Here is a 14,956-nt window from a genome sequence, read left to right on the forward strand (position 1 = left end):
CCAGTAGAGAATCATGCCTGTTTTTAACACAGTGCTGCCTGAAAAGATCCTGTGCATCCAGTTTATACCTCCGGTTTTGTCCCTTTTGCCAAGTAACCTAATTAGTTGTTAAATGCTCCTCCATTTGTTTTTTTATTTGCAGCCATTACTTTTCTAACCTTTTGTTGCCCCTGTTCCAACTTTTTTGAGATGTATTACGGTCATCAAATTCAAAGTGAGCTAATATTGTCCACAAATAGTAAAATATCTTAGCTTCAACATCTAATATGTTGTTTATCTTCTATTGTGAATAAAATATGGGTTGATGAGATTTGCAAATCATTGCATTTTGTTTTTATGTTCTACATGTCATGCCAACTTTTTTGAATTGGTGTTGTAATACTAAACCACTCTTTACTGCTTTGTATCTTCTAGCAACATTAGAAGATATTCTGTAAGCATACAATTTTAAAAAAATACTACAGCTCTGTGAGTGTTATGATATAGGTCTTTAAAAAAAATTTGTGCCTCATTGCTGTTGTTGTTTGTTTGTACCGTTATTTTTGTTAGACACCTTGCTATTTCTATTTGTTCTTGGTTCAATAAATAATGAAAAAAGTCTTAATTCCTCATCTTCGTTTTTCTTACGAATCAGTATAAATCTACCGTCAAGTTAGAAAGTATTCAAGGTTGTACTCTTCATAATGCTATTGTTGGGCTATTGTAGCTTCCCTACCTCTCTGGCCTTCCACACTAATACTACTCAAACTATGAACTTTAATAAAACATCATCATTAAAATCCATATCGTCCTTTCGTTCTCTCCTTGTGACACCAACTCCAACCCAGTCACAATCTGTTTGTGTCAATCATGCCAGTACGAGCATTGGCTCAAGGTTCGACCCAGTTTAATGTGTCATTTTAATAGAATTTCCTTATTTCAAATTGTTACAGGCCAATCACTATAAAATCACTACCTATGAAAAACAGGAACACGTAAGGTTAGATATTGGGTTACAGACAAAATTCCCTGTTCTCTTTATGTATTTGTTTATGAGAATCATAGTCAGTGTCTGACAACAATACTTAAACACTGACACAGTGTTGTTGACAATAATTAGGATTGAAGAGCGTTAACATATAATTATTAGCTGTGGCACCTGAGAGCAGAAGCCCACCAACCAGTCATCCCAGACAACTGCAGCACCACAGCCTTCCACTGAACAAACTTCTGCTCCAAACCTGCTTCCACACAAAACTAATTATATTGTCTATAATATAGACAATATGATTATTTTCATTGTTTGGCTCATCAGCTTTTTTCCTCTGTAGTTGCCACAGCTCTGCACATCTCACTTGTTCTTAAAAATTAACACCAGTAGAATTCTCCACCATTCCTCAGGCATCCTCTCACTCTCCAAGATCTTGTTAAACATGCGAATAATGTTGAGTTTCTTATGAATAAGATTATTAATCCTAGTGACCCATGACGGAGCCTCAAATGGTACATTACACAGTAATTTATATATGGGTGATATGGGTGGATCACCCATATATAAGTTACTGTGTAATGTACCATTTGAGGAAGTGGGACAGAGTAGTGGAAGCTAGGCTAAAGGCAGAGGTGAGCATTTGTGAGCAGCAATATGGTTTCATGCCTAGAAACAGAACAACAGATGCAGTATTTGCTTTGAGGATGTAGAAGGAAGTTGCATTGGGTCTTCATAGATTTAGAGAAAGCATATGACAGGGTGCCGATAGAGGAGCTGTGGGATTGTATGAGGAAGTCATACAATACCACAGAAGCAGTGGCACTGAAAAAAAGACAGGAGGCAGAGCTGGAGGTAGCATAGCTTAAGATGTTAAGGTTCTCTTTCAGAGTGACAAGGATGGATAGACTTAGGAATGAGTACATCAGAGGGACAGCTCATGTTAGATGTTTCAGTGATAAAGTTAGAGACGATAGATTGCAGTGGTTTGGACATGTTCAGAGGAGAGATTGTGAATACATCGGTAGAAGGATGCTGAGGTTGGAGCTGCAGGCCGGTGGTCTAGAGGAAGAGCAAAGAGGAGATTGATGGATGTAGTGAGAGAGGACATGAAGTCAAAACACAATAAGTAAGAGGAAATCAGTGTTTACTTAAAAAAAGGGACATAAAAAGATTAAATTAATTACTTTTTGCTTAATTATGATTTTGCAGAGCTTATGGATGATTTCAGGTCATCAATCCTTTTTGTGTCCTTTTGCACCTTGCTTGAGTAGTTTTCTAAAGCTAGATATCTAACCAGGAACTTCAAAGTCTCTGGCCCATGCCCTCATGACCTGTTCCTATGTTTGTGGCTCAACCTGGCCTTGTACTAAAAAAAGGTTTGTCACTGTTTTCGATGTGAAAGTAGAACTCTGGTGTCTATAGTTTCCCCATCATGCTCAGTGTTGGTGTAGCAGACGTTAGAGTACCACACCAATTTCTTTACTCAAACATCACACAATGTGCTTTGTTGTGTTCTTGTTCATGTTTTTAATTAAAAAAAAAGGACACAGAGATTTGACCACCACGTTCAGCTGCTGTTGTTGATCACGTGACAAACACCTTACAGGTTGTAGCGTCCCTCGAGATTATGACAAACACCTCACGTGCTTTTAAAAAAGCTTGAGGTGCCTTTAAACCACCTGTAGGTTGGAGGACTTTAGGGGTAAGAATGGTTATTAAACTGACTTCTGGATGTCCCCAAAACACCATCTAATATCTAAGCTAAGAAATCAATATAGTTGGTATTTGTTTTGAGTATTGCCTTTAATGCATTTCAGGAGGACATATTGTAATTTGTACTCCGCTACAATTATTATTATGGTTTAATACTATATGAATAAAGACTTTGCATACAAAATATACGAAAATTAAGTTTGCATCCCCTTACAAAGAAATTGCCTGTAGGGGGATGCAAACTTTAACCTAAACCTAACATAACATTAAACCACATTTAAATGATTCTATTTTCCTTCATCATCAGAATAATAAAAATGATCAAGGAGTGTATAAACTTAAACTTAAAATAATAAAATAATAATATATATTAGTGAAAAAGCTTCCTACTTTATAAATTAATTAAAAATGTAATTTCTGATGAAGGAACATTTGTAGTAGCTCAGTGTACATCAAATATTTATGGAAAAAAATATTATGCCATTTCAAAATAAAAGGGTGCAGACCTTTGCACACAACTGTAACATAAAACGTGCTTTCCAAGTTACATTTATGGAAAATCAAAAAATGGTATTTTATTCTTCTACCTTCGAAAAGTAATTGGCAATACGTTAACGTGGCGAACCTGAATACTTTATTCATCCCTGAAAACAAGCTCCACATTATGTCACTGGGCAGCCCGATCTAGCTGTGTCTCTTTGACACTCAGTATTCCCCACAGCTGTGAATGCAGCATTACGACTGCTTGCGTGAGACGAAGGTTGGGCTGCGCAAGGACACACAGGGCTGGAATGACATTTGTGTAAGTTAGCTAACTAATACTTACCAGCTTGTTACTATTGTTAACCTACCTGTGACTACTGCACAAAAGCTCACCCGGACAACCACGCCAATTTACACAGGCTTGGGAGGGTTTCCACATGTAAAAGGTACATTTACAGAGACATTTGCCAAGCCGGCTAGCCTTAGCTATTAGCGGCTTGTAGCTAGTTAGCTTAAGAAGCTAGAACATATCATTGACTGTCACCATAGCTATTTTATCTATGCGCTATCAGGCTAGGCAGCTAGAGCTAGCTAACTGCATGTAAGGTTCTGTCAGCATTTAAGGGACGGCTGCCATATGTTCCGGCTATTTATGGAGGAAAATAATACTTCCAAATGTGACTAAATAAACCATTAGCAAGTCAAAATGCAGCTGATTCCAGTTTAACATAAGTAGTTAATGGCATTATTTGACATTAGATCAAGCTGTGGGATGAATAGTGGCGATGATACTTGTTATTTTTTTTTATCACCAAATAGCTTAGTCATTTTTGATTCTCCTTGTAGTCATTCACAACGGCTGCAATGTCATGAATTTACTAGCACTTATCAGAGGATGTTTACTGATGTCATCTGTCGTGTAGAGCTGCGACTAACGTTAGTTTATAAGTTTATGATCACTATATAGTCATGCTATATATTACATTAAATAGTTTATTTTTAGTTTTAGAATTTTTTTAAATTCTAAATATTTTAGAAACCACTTATAAACCACTTAAATATCTTTATAATATCTCAAGGTGTTTACTGAGGAGATTTATACTAAAGAGGCTATTACTGTTAATGTTGCTGCAGTTGCATTTCACATCTGTACAAGTTGTAGATGCTGTCACATGAAACCTTTATTTTGTAGCATGGTCATGTGTGATTAATTTGGTCTCAGCTGTCACCGTGAAGGCTTTTATTATAAACGTGTGGTCTGATGAAGGTCATATGGTCCTGGCTTATTCTCTGAAAACCTCAATGGAAGACGTCGGTAAAGATTCTCATTCATCCAGGTTTGGTTATCAGAAGATTCAGTCATGTCAACGATGTATTGCTACTTATCCAAGCAGCTTCTTCAGTCTGAATAAAGTGGCCAGGGAACCCAGTCATATTCTCCAGAGTAGGCTTTGTTTCACCCTGGAAAATCAATCTCGTTGAAAGACCCATGTCAGAGGACAATCTTGTTTTTAACTACAATTTTTGTTCAAGGGTTCAAATATACCTAAAATAAACATTCCCATAGCTCTTCGCTTTAATCTGCTTCTCTTGTGGCTCACTACCTCTCCAGCTTTGGAGAAGACCCGCTGGCATGTGACGTAACGAGGCTCGCAGCGGTCACGTGATTGGTGGCGTGTTGAAAGCAGGGATCAAAGCATTGCTTAGCAACACTTCAATTGAGAAGATCGATACTGTGTCGAGCAGACGAGCTCGAGCGTAATCCTCGTGTCTGAGAAGTTGGGACTTGGGGAAACTCAAGACTGCTCACTGTCACTAGCTCTTTTGTCTTTGGTCTCAGGTTTGTCGAAGTGGAGAACGTGGTTCTGTAGTTGGGAGGCACCCAGAGCCGTAGGGTCTTAAGTTTTGTGTCTTTGCGGTATCCTGTCTGTGCTGTAGACGATGATCAGCTGGTGACTGGGGTTGTCCCAGCCCCTCTAGTGAATGGCTGTAAGCAGAGGCTGTGTCGCCTTCTGGTTGGGTTGTACCCGCAGCCACGGCAGAAGGCAGAGCTGGACTCTTGGTCAGGTAACTTGCATGATTCTAATATTGCTTCTAGTATTTCACATTGAGCCGTAAAGTTTAATGAGATAATTAATGTGTGTTTGTATATAACTAACAGTATATTGGACTACATTACGTTTAAGAAATACATTAACAATAATTTAGTTAATAACCAGTTCAATCCAATAATGTGGGTGTGTTTGGTTATTGTGACCAAGATATACAGTGAACAGGAAAATTTACAGAGTACAAATCTTTCATATCAGCCAAGTATATGTTGATAATGATCTGATTAGCTGACTATACTGATAATATCAGCCTCTGTTGGTCAGGTAATTATAGCTTATGTATAAGTTTTTATAAGAAAGTTTTTATAAAGCAATGTCTGACATAGGAAAAAACACTGGCTTCACAATAATTTCCCATTTACCTTAATTATGATAAAAATCCACACAACTGCACAGTATGCAATATGGATTACATTATATGGGTCACTTCAGAAATGAACATAATTTTATTTTTTTTAAATTTTATTTCAGGAAGTGTTCAACATGTTGGTTAATGTGGCATGTCAAATGTTACTTTAGTGTGAATCCTTTTCTAAATAAATTATATATATATATATATACTAAAATCAACAATGAATAATTTTAGGTTTTTTCTTTCTTTCTTCTGCAATCAGAATGTAGTTAGACTAGCTTAGCATTAGGACTGGGAGCAGCAGAAAGCAGCGAGCTTTATAACACCTGTAGGATATTTTGTTTTCCCATAGAATATCTTACTTATTCAGTTTCAACAGAAATGTAAAAAAATGCAATTTGTGACACTTTTTCAACTGAAGGTTATGAGTTACACCTATAGATATACAATACACTAAATACATTTAATACATCCATACCTATTGTACTGTATGTTAAAGATAATCTCACCATGTTCAATTGGTTTGTTAGGCAGTCGACTTACAGTGGGTCCGTCAGACAAGCCCTCTGAGTGGTGCATCATGGGCCCTGAAGTCCCCCAACAGCTTGAGATACCTGTACAATAAGCAGCCAGTGCTGTCCCATCCATTCCACAATGCCTGCCAGTCTCAGAAAGGAGGGTACTATGAAGAAGACTGGGAAGAGACTGTCAGTGTGTGTGTGCTGGAGCAACAGGACAATTCAAATGGCCTCCACTCCTTGCCAGAGATCCCTCGGTTTGACCACAATAGCCTGGCATTTCTCCTTGCTCCAGGGGCTCACAAGTTCACTGATTTCTCCTTCACCCTGACCACAGTGGATGGCAGCAGAGAGGATGACATCAGCATCATCTTCAAGAGAAACAATGTTGATTCTGTACAGAGAGAACATGGATGTTTCAGAAGCCTTTTTGAAGCAGAAAGGTGTCCTGCACCTTTCATGTATGGCTCCAAGTTTTATTGTTTTCACTGTCCAGGCACAGAACCATTGCCTGGTAGTAAATCTAAGAATTTGGGACTTCACAAGCCTGTAGAGCTGCCATTGCTGCCTCCGAATTCTCTGTTTTGCCATTCAGAGAGACCAGTGGAGGACTATAGTAAAAAGGACAGTGAAGGAGAGGAGAAACTAGCCATTATGTATGAAAGGCTGAGGATAGAGGTAAGAATGCATTCTCTGTCTTTGTAACACCAGCCTTAGCAAAGCAGCATCGCACAAGAAGCATCCAGAGGCAGAAATGAGTTTTAGTTGCCTGTGTTTTGGCTGTGGTCAGATTTATTCGTCTGTGCTGTATACCTCTGTTGTTGTCCAGAATAGATTAAAAACACATCAGCCAGACACACCGCACCACTGGCTGACATGTTTCCTTATTTCAAAATACTTGATGGAGAAATCTCTAAGGGATGATTCAAGAACATTGCTAACTTAAGTGATGAATTGTAATGTCTCCCATATATAGTCTGGGTCAGGATGCTGTAAAAGTTTGTTCCCATTCCAGATCTGGGTCAGAGTTCACTTGTTTAGTATTTGTGCTTTAGCTATTCTCAGTAGGAGCTTGGTGAGAGAATCTGCTTTTTGTATTTCTTTTTTACAGCTTCCAAGTTTCTTTATGAAGAACCATGATTACACGATGTACTCAAATGATATGGAATTCATCAATGGCCTCATGAACACCAAAACCAGGTGAATCTGCTTGTTCAATTTGGTGGACAAGTAAATTATTTTATTCTGACCAAAAACTGTATATTGAGGATTTTTACATGACCTCAAGGGTTCACGTGAAACTGTTCACGACCCCTTACCATAAAACCTCTGGGGCCCCTATGCCCCTTATGCTATTTTTGCAGCTCTTATGTGCTGAGATAAAGAAATCATTCTGGTACACTGATCCATATTGACCGCTGAGCCAGACATTAGACAATTGTCTGAACCCAAACTCACTTGCTCACTACTTGTGGTTTATGAAGTACTTTCTTTACCCTGATGTCTTCATAACAATCGAACGTTGCTTTACAAAAAGTAGGTATTTATTGTGTAGCTGTCAAAACCGTAAATGGTATTGGTCACCCACCTAGCTTTGTAAAAGTTGTGGACATGAAGGGACATGATGGTTTTTAATTTCCAACTTGTGTATGGAGATGGGTTTAGCATACTAATACAAATCAGGATAGTTTAAATCTGTTACATTTGTTGCATCATATTTCAGAATATCATTAAATATGCCAGGAGGCATAATATATGTTTCATCGATTCCTAATGGCATTACTTGTTAACACGTATCTGTCTGGTTTTAAGGACTCCAGCCCGTTCTGTTTGTATTTTCTACCATAGAGATGTTTCCCTTTTAATATTTAATGACCCCCTCCTTACAGAACACAAAGCCTAGCTTTAAATGTTAAGTACAACCCGAGAGCTATCTGAAAAAGTAGCAAAATGCAAAGTCAAATCCACAACTGCCAAAATATCTACAGTCCAGTAGACTGAGTGAATTCTTATGCCACAGCAACTACATTTCAAAACCTATAACACAGCGGACAGTATTACAGTGCACTGTATGTCAGTCAGTGACAAGTCCTGTATAGTGAGAAATGCAAAGTTCATAAGACTTTGTGATAACCTTTAATACTTTTGCACTTTTTGATTATGACACTTCACCTGTGACTGGATTGTTGCTGTGTGTGTTGGTGTAGAGGCCGTGTGCTGTACCAGCTCACCCTCAATGTCTGGCGTCTCCTCTGTTTGTGTTACTACGCTGAGGCCCAGCTGGAGGTGCTGAAACTCACCAAGCACATGGAGGATGGGACCATTAAGGCTCGCTGGAGGATTAGGGGTCTTCCCTTCCACACTCTGCTCCTGCGCTTCTATCGCAAAGACAAATCTCACCTTTACAAGTAAGCGAAGTCAATCTAGATTGTAGGTGCTGCTATTACCTTTTTATGATTTCAAATGTTTCTTAAAGGTGCAGTGTGAAATTCCACAGGGATTTATGAGCAGAAATGCAATCTAGTGTTTTCAGTGGTGTATAATCACCTGAAAATAAGAATTGTATATTCTTCAGGTTAGAATTAGCTTTTTATATCCACATAGGCAGCAGGTCCGCTTTGTGTGGATATCGCCATCTTGTGCCACCATGTTTCTACATTGTGCTAGAATAGGGGGAAAGGTAGGGCATTTGGCCTTTTTACATTAAGTAGCAGCTTAAATTGGTGACACTACAGCAGTGTACAGAACCAGACAAATTTGAAACTTACCAGTCACTTTTTAGTAACCTAGGTTTAATGCAAATGTCATCTGTTATAGGTCATATGATGCATTCTCTACATTTTACATTGGACAAGATGGACTCATTCACTGTCATAAAGTTGAAAAGGTAAGCAGCTAACTCCCATTAAGTGCCATGATTAGTTTTTTTTATTTGCTGTAGAGCTATTTCACTGACTATTTAACACTTCTCAGCCAAGAAAACCTCACACACTGTATTTCTTGGACTGCCTTTAGTTTTTTGGAATGCATTAGCTGTGGCATTATTTTTGATTTATTTCCATCTAAGGTTTTATTAATATTTTACTAAGATCATGTATTGATGATGGGAGGGTTAGATTCGTGCATAAAGTCTTCTCAAGCACACCCCAAAGAATCATAATGAGGTTAAGGTCTGGACTGTTTGGTGGACAATCTACATATATTTGAAAATGTCTTATGTTCCCTGGAACTCTTTCAGATTTTGAGCCTGATTAATCCTGGCATTGTAATCTCTAAATATGTATGTAACATACACCAATCAAAACCCACATCGTAAAAACAATCTATTGATGGAAAAAACCTGATAATTCAAACTATTCAGTTAGTCAGCTACTCATTGCATCAGTTTGGTTCAAAGAATTTGTTGCTATCTGAGACATACACACTGCAGTATCTATCTAGGGGCAGGCACTAAAAAAAGGATATATGAGAAGGATTTTAGGTAAAATTGCTAGAATTATTTATTTTGAAATATTCTGCTAAATTCTACTATGTAATTTTATATAGTTACTGTAGAAATGCAATGAAAAACATCCCCAGTTAAATTTGATTTGAAATCTTTTAAAATCAGTGTGTTTGTATCTTAAAAATGTGCTGCAAATATCTATTATTTTGCAGGTGGTGGGGAATAAATGACAAAAGAGTTCAATGGATATTAAAAGATGTGGCCACTGAATGCATTTTTGTGTAAATGCAAAGAATAATTATTTCAGTTTAATCCACATGAAATGATTGGCCATTTCACTGATTGTGTGAAGTCAATGTGACATCAATTTGTAGCAATGCCTTTTGGCAATGAATCATTCGTTATCAGGCATTTTTTTATTATTATTTATTTATTTTGGATAGCATGAAAGTGTCTTTATAGCATTAACCCTGGCATGAGCCAGGTAATCCTCTACACAAAAAAACATTGTGTGCACACCAGGGGCCTCATCTCTAACCATTAAAGTCTCTTCATTAAATATGAAAGGGCTGACAGTCAGTGTGTTTACATGCACATGATTAACCAGAAACCATTAATAGAACAGTGTCACCTTCTTTAAAATCAAAGTCTGACTAACTAATAAACTAACAGAAATTGGCTCAAGTGTAAATAAGTCACTTTCCATTGGGGATTTATTCACACAGTTTTTGCTGTGCACCCTCCACCTCTCTTTTCCTCTCTTCCCCTTGCAACTGACAGTCTGCAACAACACAAACGCACAACATTAGAAAGCAGCATTTCCTGTTGCTATACAGTTAAAATATGTAAGCCATGCTTTGAAAATTAGTCCGGAGGAGGAGAGGTTCTATTCTCTACTGCTGTAATATTCATTAACAAGGTTCTCTGAGTAGCCTTGTTAATTAAGTGGATGTAAACGTGCTCAGTTCAGCAAGTTCAAAGCACACTGGTGTGTACACATGGATTTAAGTAACTGGGGTACTCAGAGAAATCAGCTTTCTTGGGTAATCAGAACGGTGTTTACATGCATTTAAAAAACCCAGTCACTGGAAATCCACGCATACTCGCAGAAGGAGAATGATCTGAGAGCACCCCTGACTTATCTAGGAAGCCTGGTGAATAGGTTGTACCTGTATAGTGACAGAAAATACTGTTCTCTGCCACAACAGGAACTGTCTGCAGGGGAAACTGACTTATTTAGTTACCAGGCACTTTGTTAGTTACATTTTCCAGTTTTTCCGTTTATGTGACAGTTAAGAAATCAGCTTTCTCAAGAAAGTCGACTTAAGCTGGATACTCAAGACATTCACATATTATATCACTGTTCATTGTGATTCATAAAGGGAACTTGCTTGGATTAATGTGTCCATACAATTTATTTTTTATTTTTTATACCCTGGACAGGGTTGCCATACTTGAGAGAGAAAGGTAGATGTAGGTTCAGCCTTTGGTTTGATTGTGCTCTGTCTCTGTGTTGCAGGTAATGCCAGCTCAGCCCCCTATCCTGCCCAAAGTACCCTCCCTCGTGGCAGGGGCTCTGGTTGCACTAGGGTTGCAGGAGCATCGACCTGCTCTCCAGCTACTGCCTCTCCTCTTGTCTTCGCTACTACAGAGCAGAAACTGACCCCAGGTTGACCGTTAGAGCATTAATGACCAGGGGTCCGTCCACTTGACTTTGAACAGTTTCATTTATTGTCAACATAGGAATATATTGAAATGGAAAGTTAAAGTCTCCTTCCCAAAATCTCATATTCTAGCCCCTTTATTAAATACAACATGATGAACCTGAGCATAGTGGGTTTGCAGGGCCAGGTGTCACATGGCTGTACTCTCTCCCAGTCAGCTGCCAGCTGACTCTGTAACACACAACTTTTTTTTATTAACTGTTACTCTAATTACTGTCACAGATGAGGATGTATGAAACAGTGCAGACGTTAAAGTTAAATGTTTTCTGAAACTATTGCATATAAAACACAACTTGGACATCTGCTACAATTCCTACTCTTTAAAGCAACAGTTCAGCATTTTAGGCAATGTCGTGATTTGCCTTGTTCTCAAGACATGTCAGCTCCTTTTCTGTTAAAGAAAAATTCTGGGATGTTTTCAAAGTGGTTTCTGTTGTTGCAAAGGTTTCTATTCTCAGGCTAACTTTGCTTTTACCACCTGTGTTGAAAATAGAGAGGGATACATGAAATCCATCAAACTGTAGTGCGGCATGTGTTATTAGCCCCCTAATAGTTTTCCAGATAAACTTTAATTCAGCATAAATGATTTGGAATGTTACAAATTCCACCCCAAACGAGCTTAGAAATCCCTGGATTAGCTACTTAAACTGCAGAAAAATCTATTTTAACTTGCAGACCAACCAAACTCACTGCCTGTTAATTTGTTCGTGGCAGAACAGCAAATAAACAGCAGTTTGTTGTTTCACAGAGAAGGTACATACTGGAACTAATACTCTAGTTGTACAATACAAGTACGGGAACCTTCCCTGGGGTGGAAAGTCCCTGAAGCTCATTATGATTTGTATTTCCACAGTAGGGCCAAAGCCCAGCGCTGTCCCAGCTCACTTTACTGTTAACACATACAGTTTAATATCTGCTTCTGTATTCAAATCACAACTGTAGCTATAATCTATACATCACTTACTGCTTTATTGTAGCAAGCAAAACAAACAGCCCCCCCGTGTAACTGTTTCAGTACATGGATAATACCATTAGACCAAAAGGAGAATACCCACAGACTGCTGTGACATGAGCCTAAGAGCTCTCATTTATGACATGTTTACATAGACTAAAACTTTGGACTGTTGTAATGATCATTAGAAGAATCATTTGAAAGGTGTCTTAGTACAGTAATGGGAAGGTTGTGTGGTGGATGTGCTAAAGCTGATTCACTAAAGGTTTAGGTTAAATAGACAGTACATGGCCTGGCACAGCCAACCACTGCTACTTCCCCGGGTGATTTGGAATTGGTCACATACAACTAGATAATGAACTGATATTATGGTCCAATCACACTAGATAATAGAATGGTAATGGATAGTTACTGAGCCTTACAAGAAATTTGTGAAAGTTCTTAATCCCTCCTTCATCTGATCAGTGGAGGTCTTGACATTTTTGACCTCATTTCTACCACCAGTCAAACGTTCCTCACACCTGTAAACGAATGCCAGCAGCGCTAAAGTGGTAGCCTCAGTGACTGTGTGTTAATAGATCGGTGTGTCCTTCACGTTTGTTGTTTGCAGAAACAAGCGGCTTAGTCACTTGCTTTTAAAGGCCATTGTTAACTATTTATTTTGACTGTTGAAAGAAATTTCATTTCATTTTTACTTGTTCTAGCACCTTGGCCACAAGCCTCTGCAGCAAATCACCAATCATCTATTCATTCTAAATAGAGCTGAAACAGCCAGAGCAAGGAATCATCTGTGGTCAGATTAATTATCAGTCAAATTTACACAACAGAAATTTTGCTGGGAAGTTTCAAACCAGTACTACAGAGATACCTTTAGACCGTATACAAGTAGTGACCAAACCGCAGCACCATGCAGGGACACTAAGCTGAAAGTATCAGCAAGCGACTCTGTTGCCAATAAATCACTTTCTTGTTCTTAATCACATAAATACATTAGATATCAAGTCACCAGTACGGCAGTCCTCAGAGGCTCATGGGGTCCTGAAGAGTAAGACCACTCATAAATGTGTAGTTTAAACAGCTGGTCACAGTAGTTTTTGTCTTTTTTATCAAACAGGACATTTCTTAGGGACTACTTTCAGTCAGTTGATCCACATGAGTAAAATAATTTGAAACGCTGGCTGCTTATTTTTGTGGCACATGAATGAACAGATTGGCTGACAGAGTTACTGGGAATGAATATGTTATGTATACTATACAGCGTGTTGCCAACTACTGTTCCTTACTAAAGTCCTGATACATATATGCCTGTTTATCATTAATCCTAATTGCAAAGGAATCTGTCTAGTGGAGCTGTACATATTCCAGGTGGGGGCTCAAACATTCATTGTGGCTTCACTGTAAAGTTTCCACGGTCTTAGAATATTTAGTGCATCTTGAACCACAGCAATAAAGCATGCTCTAACAGTAGCTGTGGTCCATCAGGGGATCAGTGTTCTCTGCTGTGTATTTATCAAAAGCGTAACCCATCAGGGTCTGTGTTGCATTACTGTATGTCCACATGTCCTGCTGCTATAACTCCTGTGTGAATCCTGGTTGTGAAAACAAAATAAACCTCTGATTAAGAATAGTGTGCATCTCTGTTATACATCATTTTTGGATACTGATGGTAGGCTGTGTGTCAAGTTTCATCCGCACGAGGTTAATGACAAAAACTTCAGAGCAGGCAGACATTACATTTGCATTTGGACATTCGTAGTCAGAGGATGAACCATCATGTTTTAGGACCCCGTGTACTGAGCCCACTGAACAACAAAATACTTAACTATATTTCTAATTTATCCAAATACAAACTGCACTTCCAGAAAGGAAGGGACAGGTCTAAAATGTAAATTAATAGAAAATGCAATTAGCAGACACATAATGTCCAAAAGTAGACATAAATGACTCAAACCAGAAACAAAAGGACAGAATGGACAGAAATTCTCCATTTTAAAGTCTAGTTTAAAGACTAAACTTAACCTTTTTTTGATAAAGTGTATAGTTACAGCTGGGCCTGAATCAACTCTTAGATTGCTGGTAGACCCCCCTGATGCACTGAGCTCTTCCCTATCCCCTTTCATGCATTTATCTGCAGCATTGCATGGCATTTGTTTTCTTTCTCCTGTAAACATGATTGTTCCTCTCTGTACCTTTCTGCAGGTATGCCCGGCTTTAGAGCTGTGCGTTTCCAATGTGCAGTTAATGGCCCTACCAACCTGCCCAGTGTTTTGTTTGCTGCTTCTTGTTGCCACCCTGAACCTGGTTCTGCAAGAGCTAAATCTGTGTAGTCTTGAGCAGTGTTGTAGTCAAGACCAAGTCATGACCAAGACCGGACCAATCAAATCCCTGGATTTATACATACAAAAAAGTTGGAACGATGTGTAAAACCTAAATAAATTGACGTTGAAACAGACATATTATTCCATGGAAAATATTAGCTCATTTTGAATTTGATGGCAGCAACACATCTCAAAAAAGTTGGAACAGGGTGATGTTTTCCATTGTGTAGAAGACCCTCTTCTTTAAACAACAGTCTGTAAACATCAGGGAAGTGAAGAGATCAGACCCGAAAGAGACATTGTCTGGATGGGAGCATATGTTGCTCTATAACCTCTGTACTTTTCAGCATTGATGGAGCCTTTCTAGATG

General features: G+C 38.5%; 1 protein-coding gene across 2 annotated transcripts; it reads left to right on the forward strand.

Moving 5' to 3' along the window:
- Window positions 1–3,347: 3,347 nt before the first annotated feature.
- On the forward strand, window positions 3,348–13,895 carry c1h6orf136 (chromosome 1 C6orf136 homolog). 2 transcript variants are annotated; one of them, XM_067509783.1, is made up of 7 exons: window positions 3,348–3,485; window positions 5,007–5,233; window positions 6,160–6,825; window positions 7,259–7,347; window positions 8,355–8,555; window positions 8,965–9,034; window positions 11,112–13,895. In XM_067509783.1, the coding sequence occupies exons 2-7, from the start codon at window positions 5,150–5,152 to the stop codon at window positions 11,253–11,255; spliced, it is 1,254 nt and encodes a 417-aa protein (XP_067365884.1). In that variant the 5' UTR covers window positions 3,348–3,485; window positions 5,007–5,149; the 3' UTR covers window positions 11,256–13,895. The 2 variants fall into 2 exon arrangements, with proteins under 2 accessions (XP_067365884.1, XP_067365875.1); XM_067509774.1 differs by having other exon boundaries at window positions 3,427–3,612.
- The last annotated feature ends 1,061 nt before the right edge of the window (window positions 13,896–14,956 follow it).

Source organism: Channa argus, chromosome 1 (assembly GCF_033026475.1).
Source record: "Channa argus isolate prfri chromosome 1, Channa argus male v1.0, whole genome shotgun sequence".
Lineage (NCBI taxonomy): Eukaryota > Metazoa > Chordata > Actinopteri > Anabantiformes > Channidae > Channa > Channa argus.

What these genes read in the sequence shown, in the direction of transcription:
- c1h6orf136 (XM_067509783.1), top strand. Translation starts at nt 5,150, where the DNA reads ATGGCTGTAAGCAGAGGCTGTGTCGCCTTCTGGTTGGGTTGTACCCGC. An exon ending in ATGAAAGGCTGAGGATAGAG is followed by an intron (nt 6,826 to 7,258) that starts GTAAGAATGCAT and finishes TCTTTTTTACAG; the next exon opens with CTTCCAAGTTTCTTTATGAA. An exon ending in ACTGTCATAAAGTTGAAAAG is followed by an intron (nt 9,035 to 11,111) that starts GTAAGCAGCTAA and finishes TCTGTGTTGCAG; the next exon opens with GTAATGCCAGCTCAGCCCCC.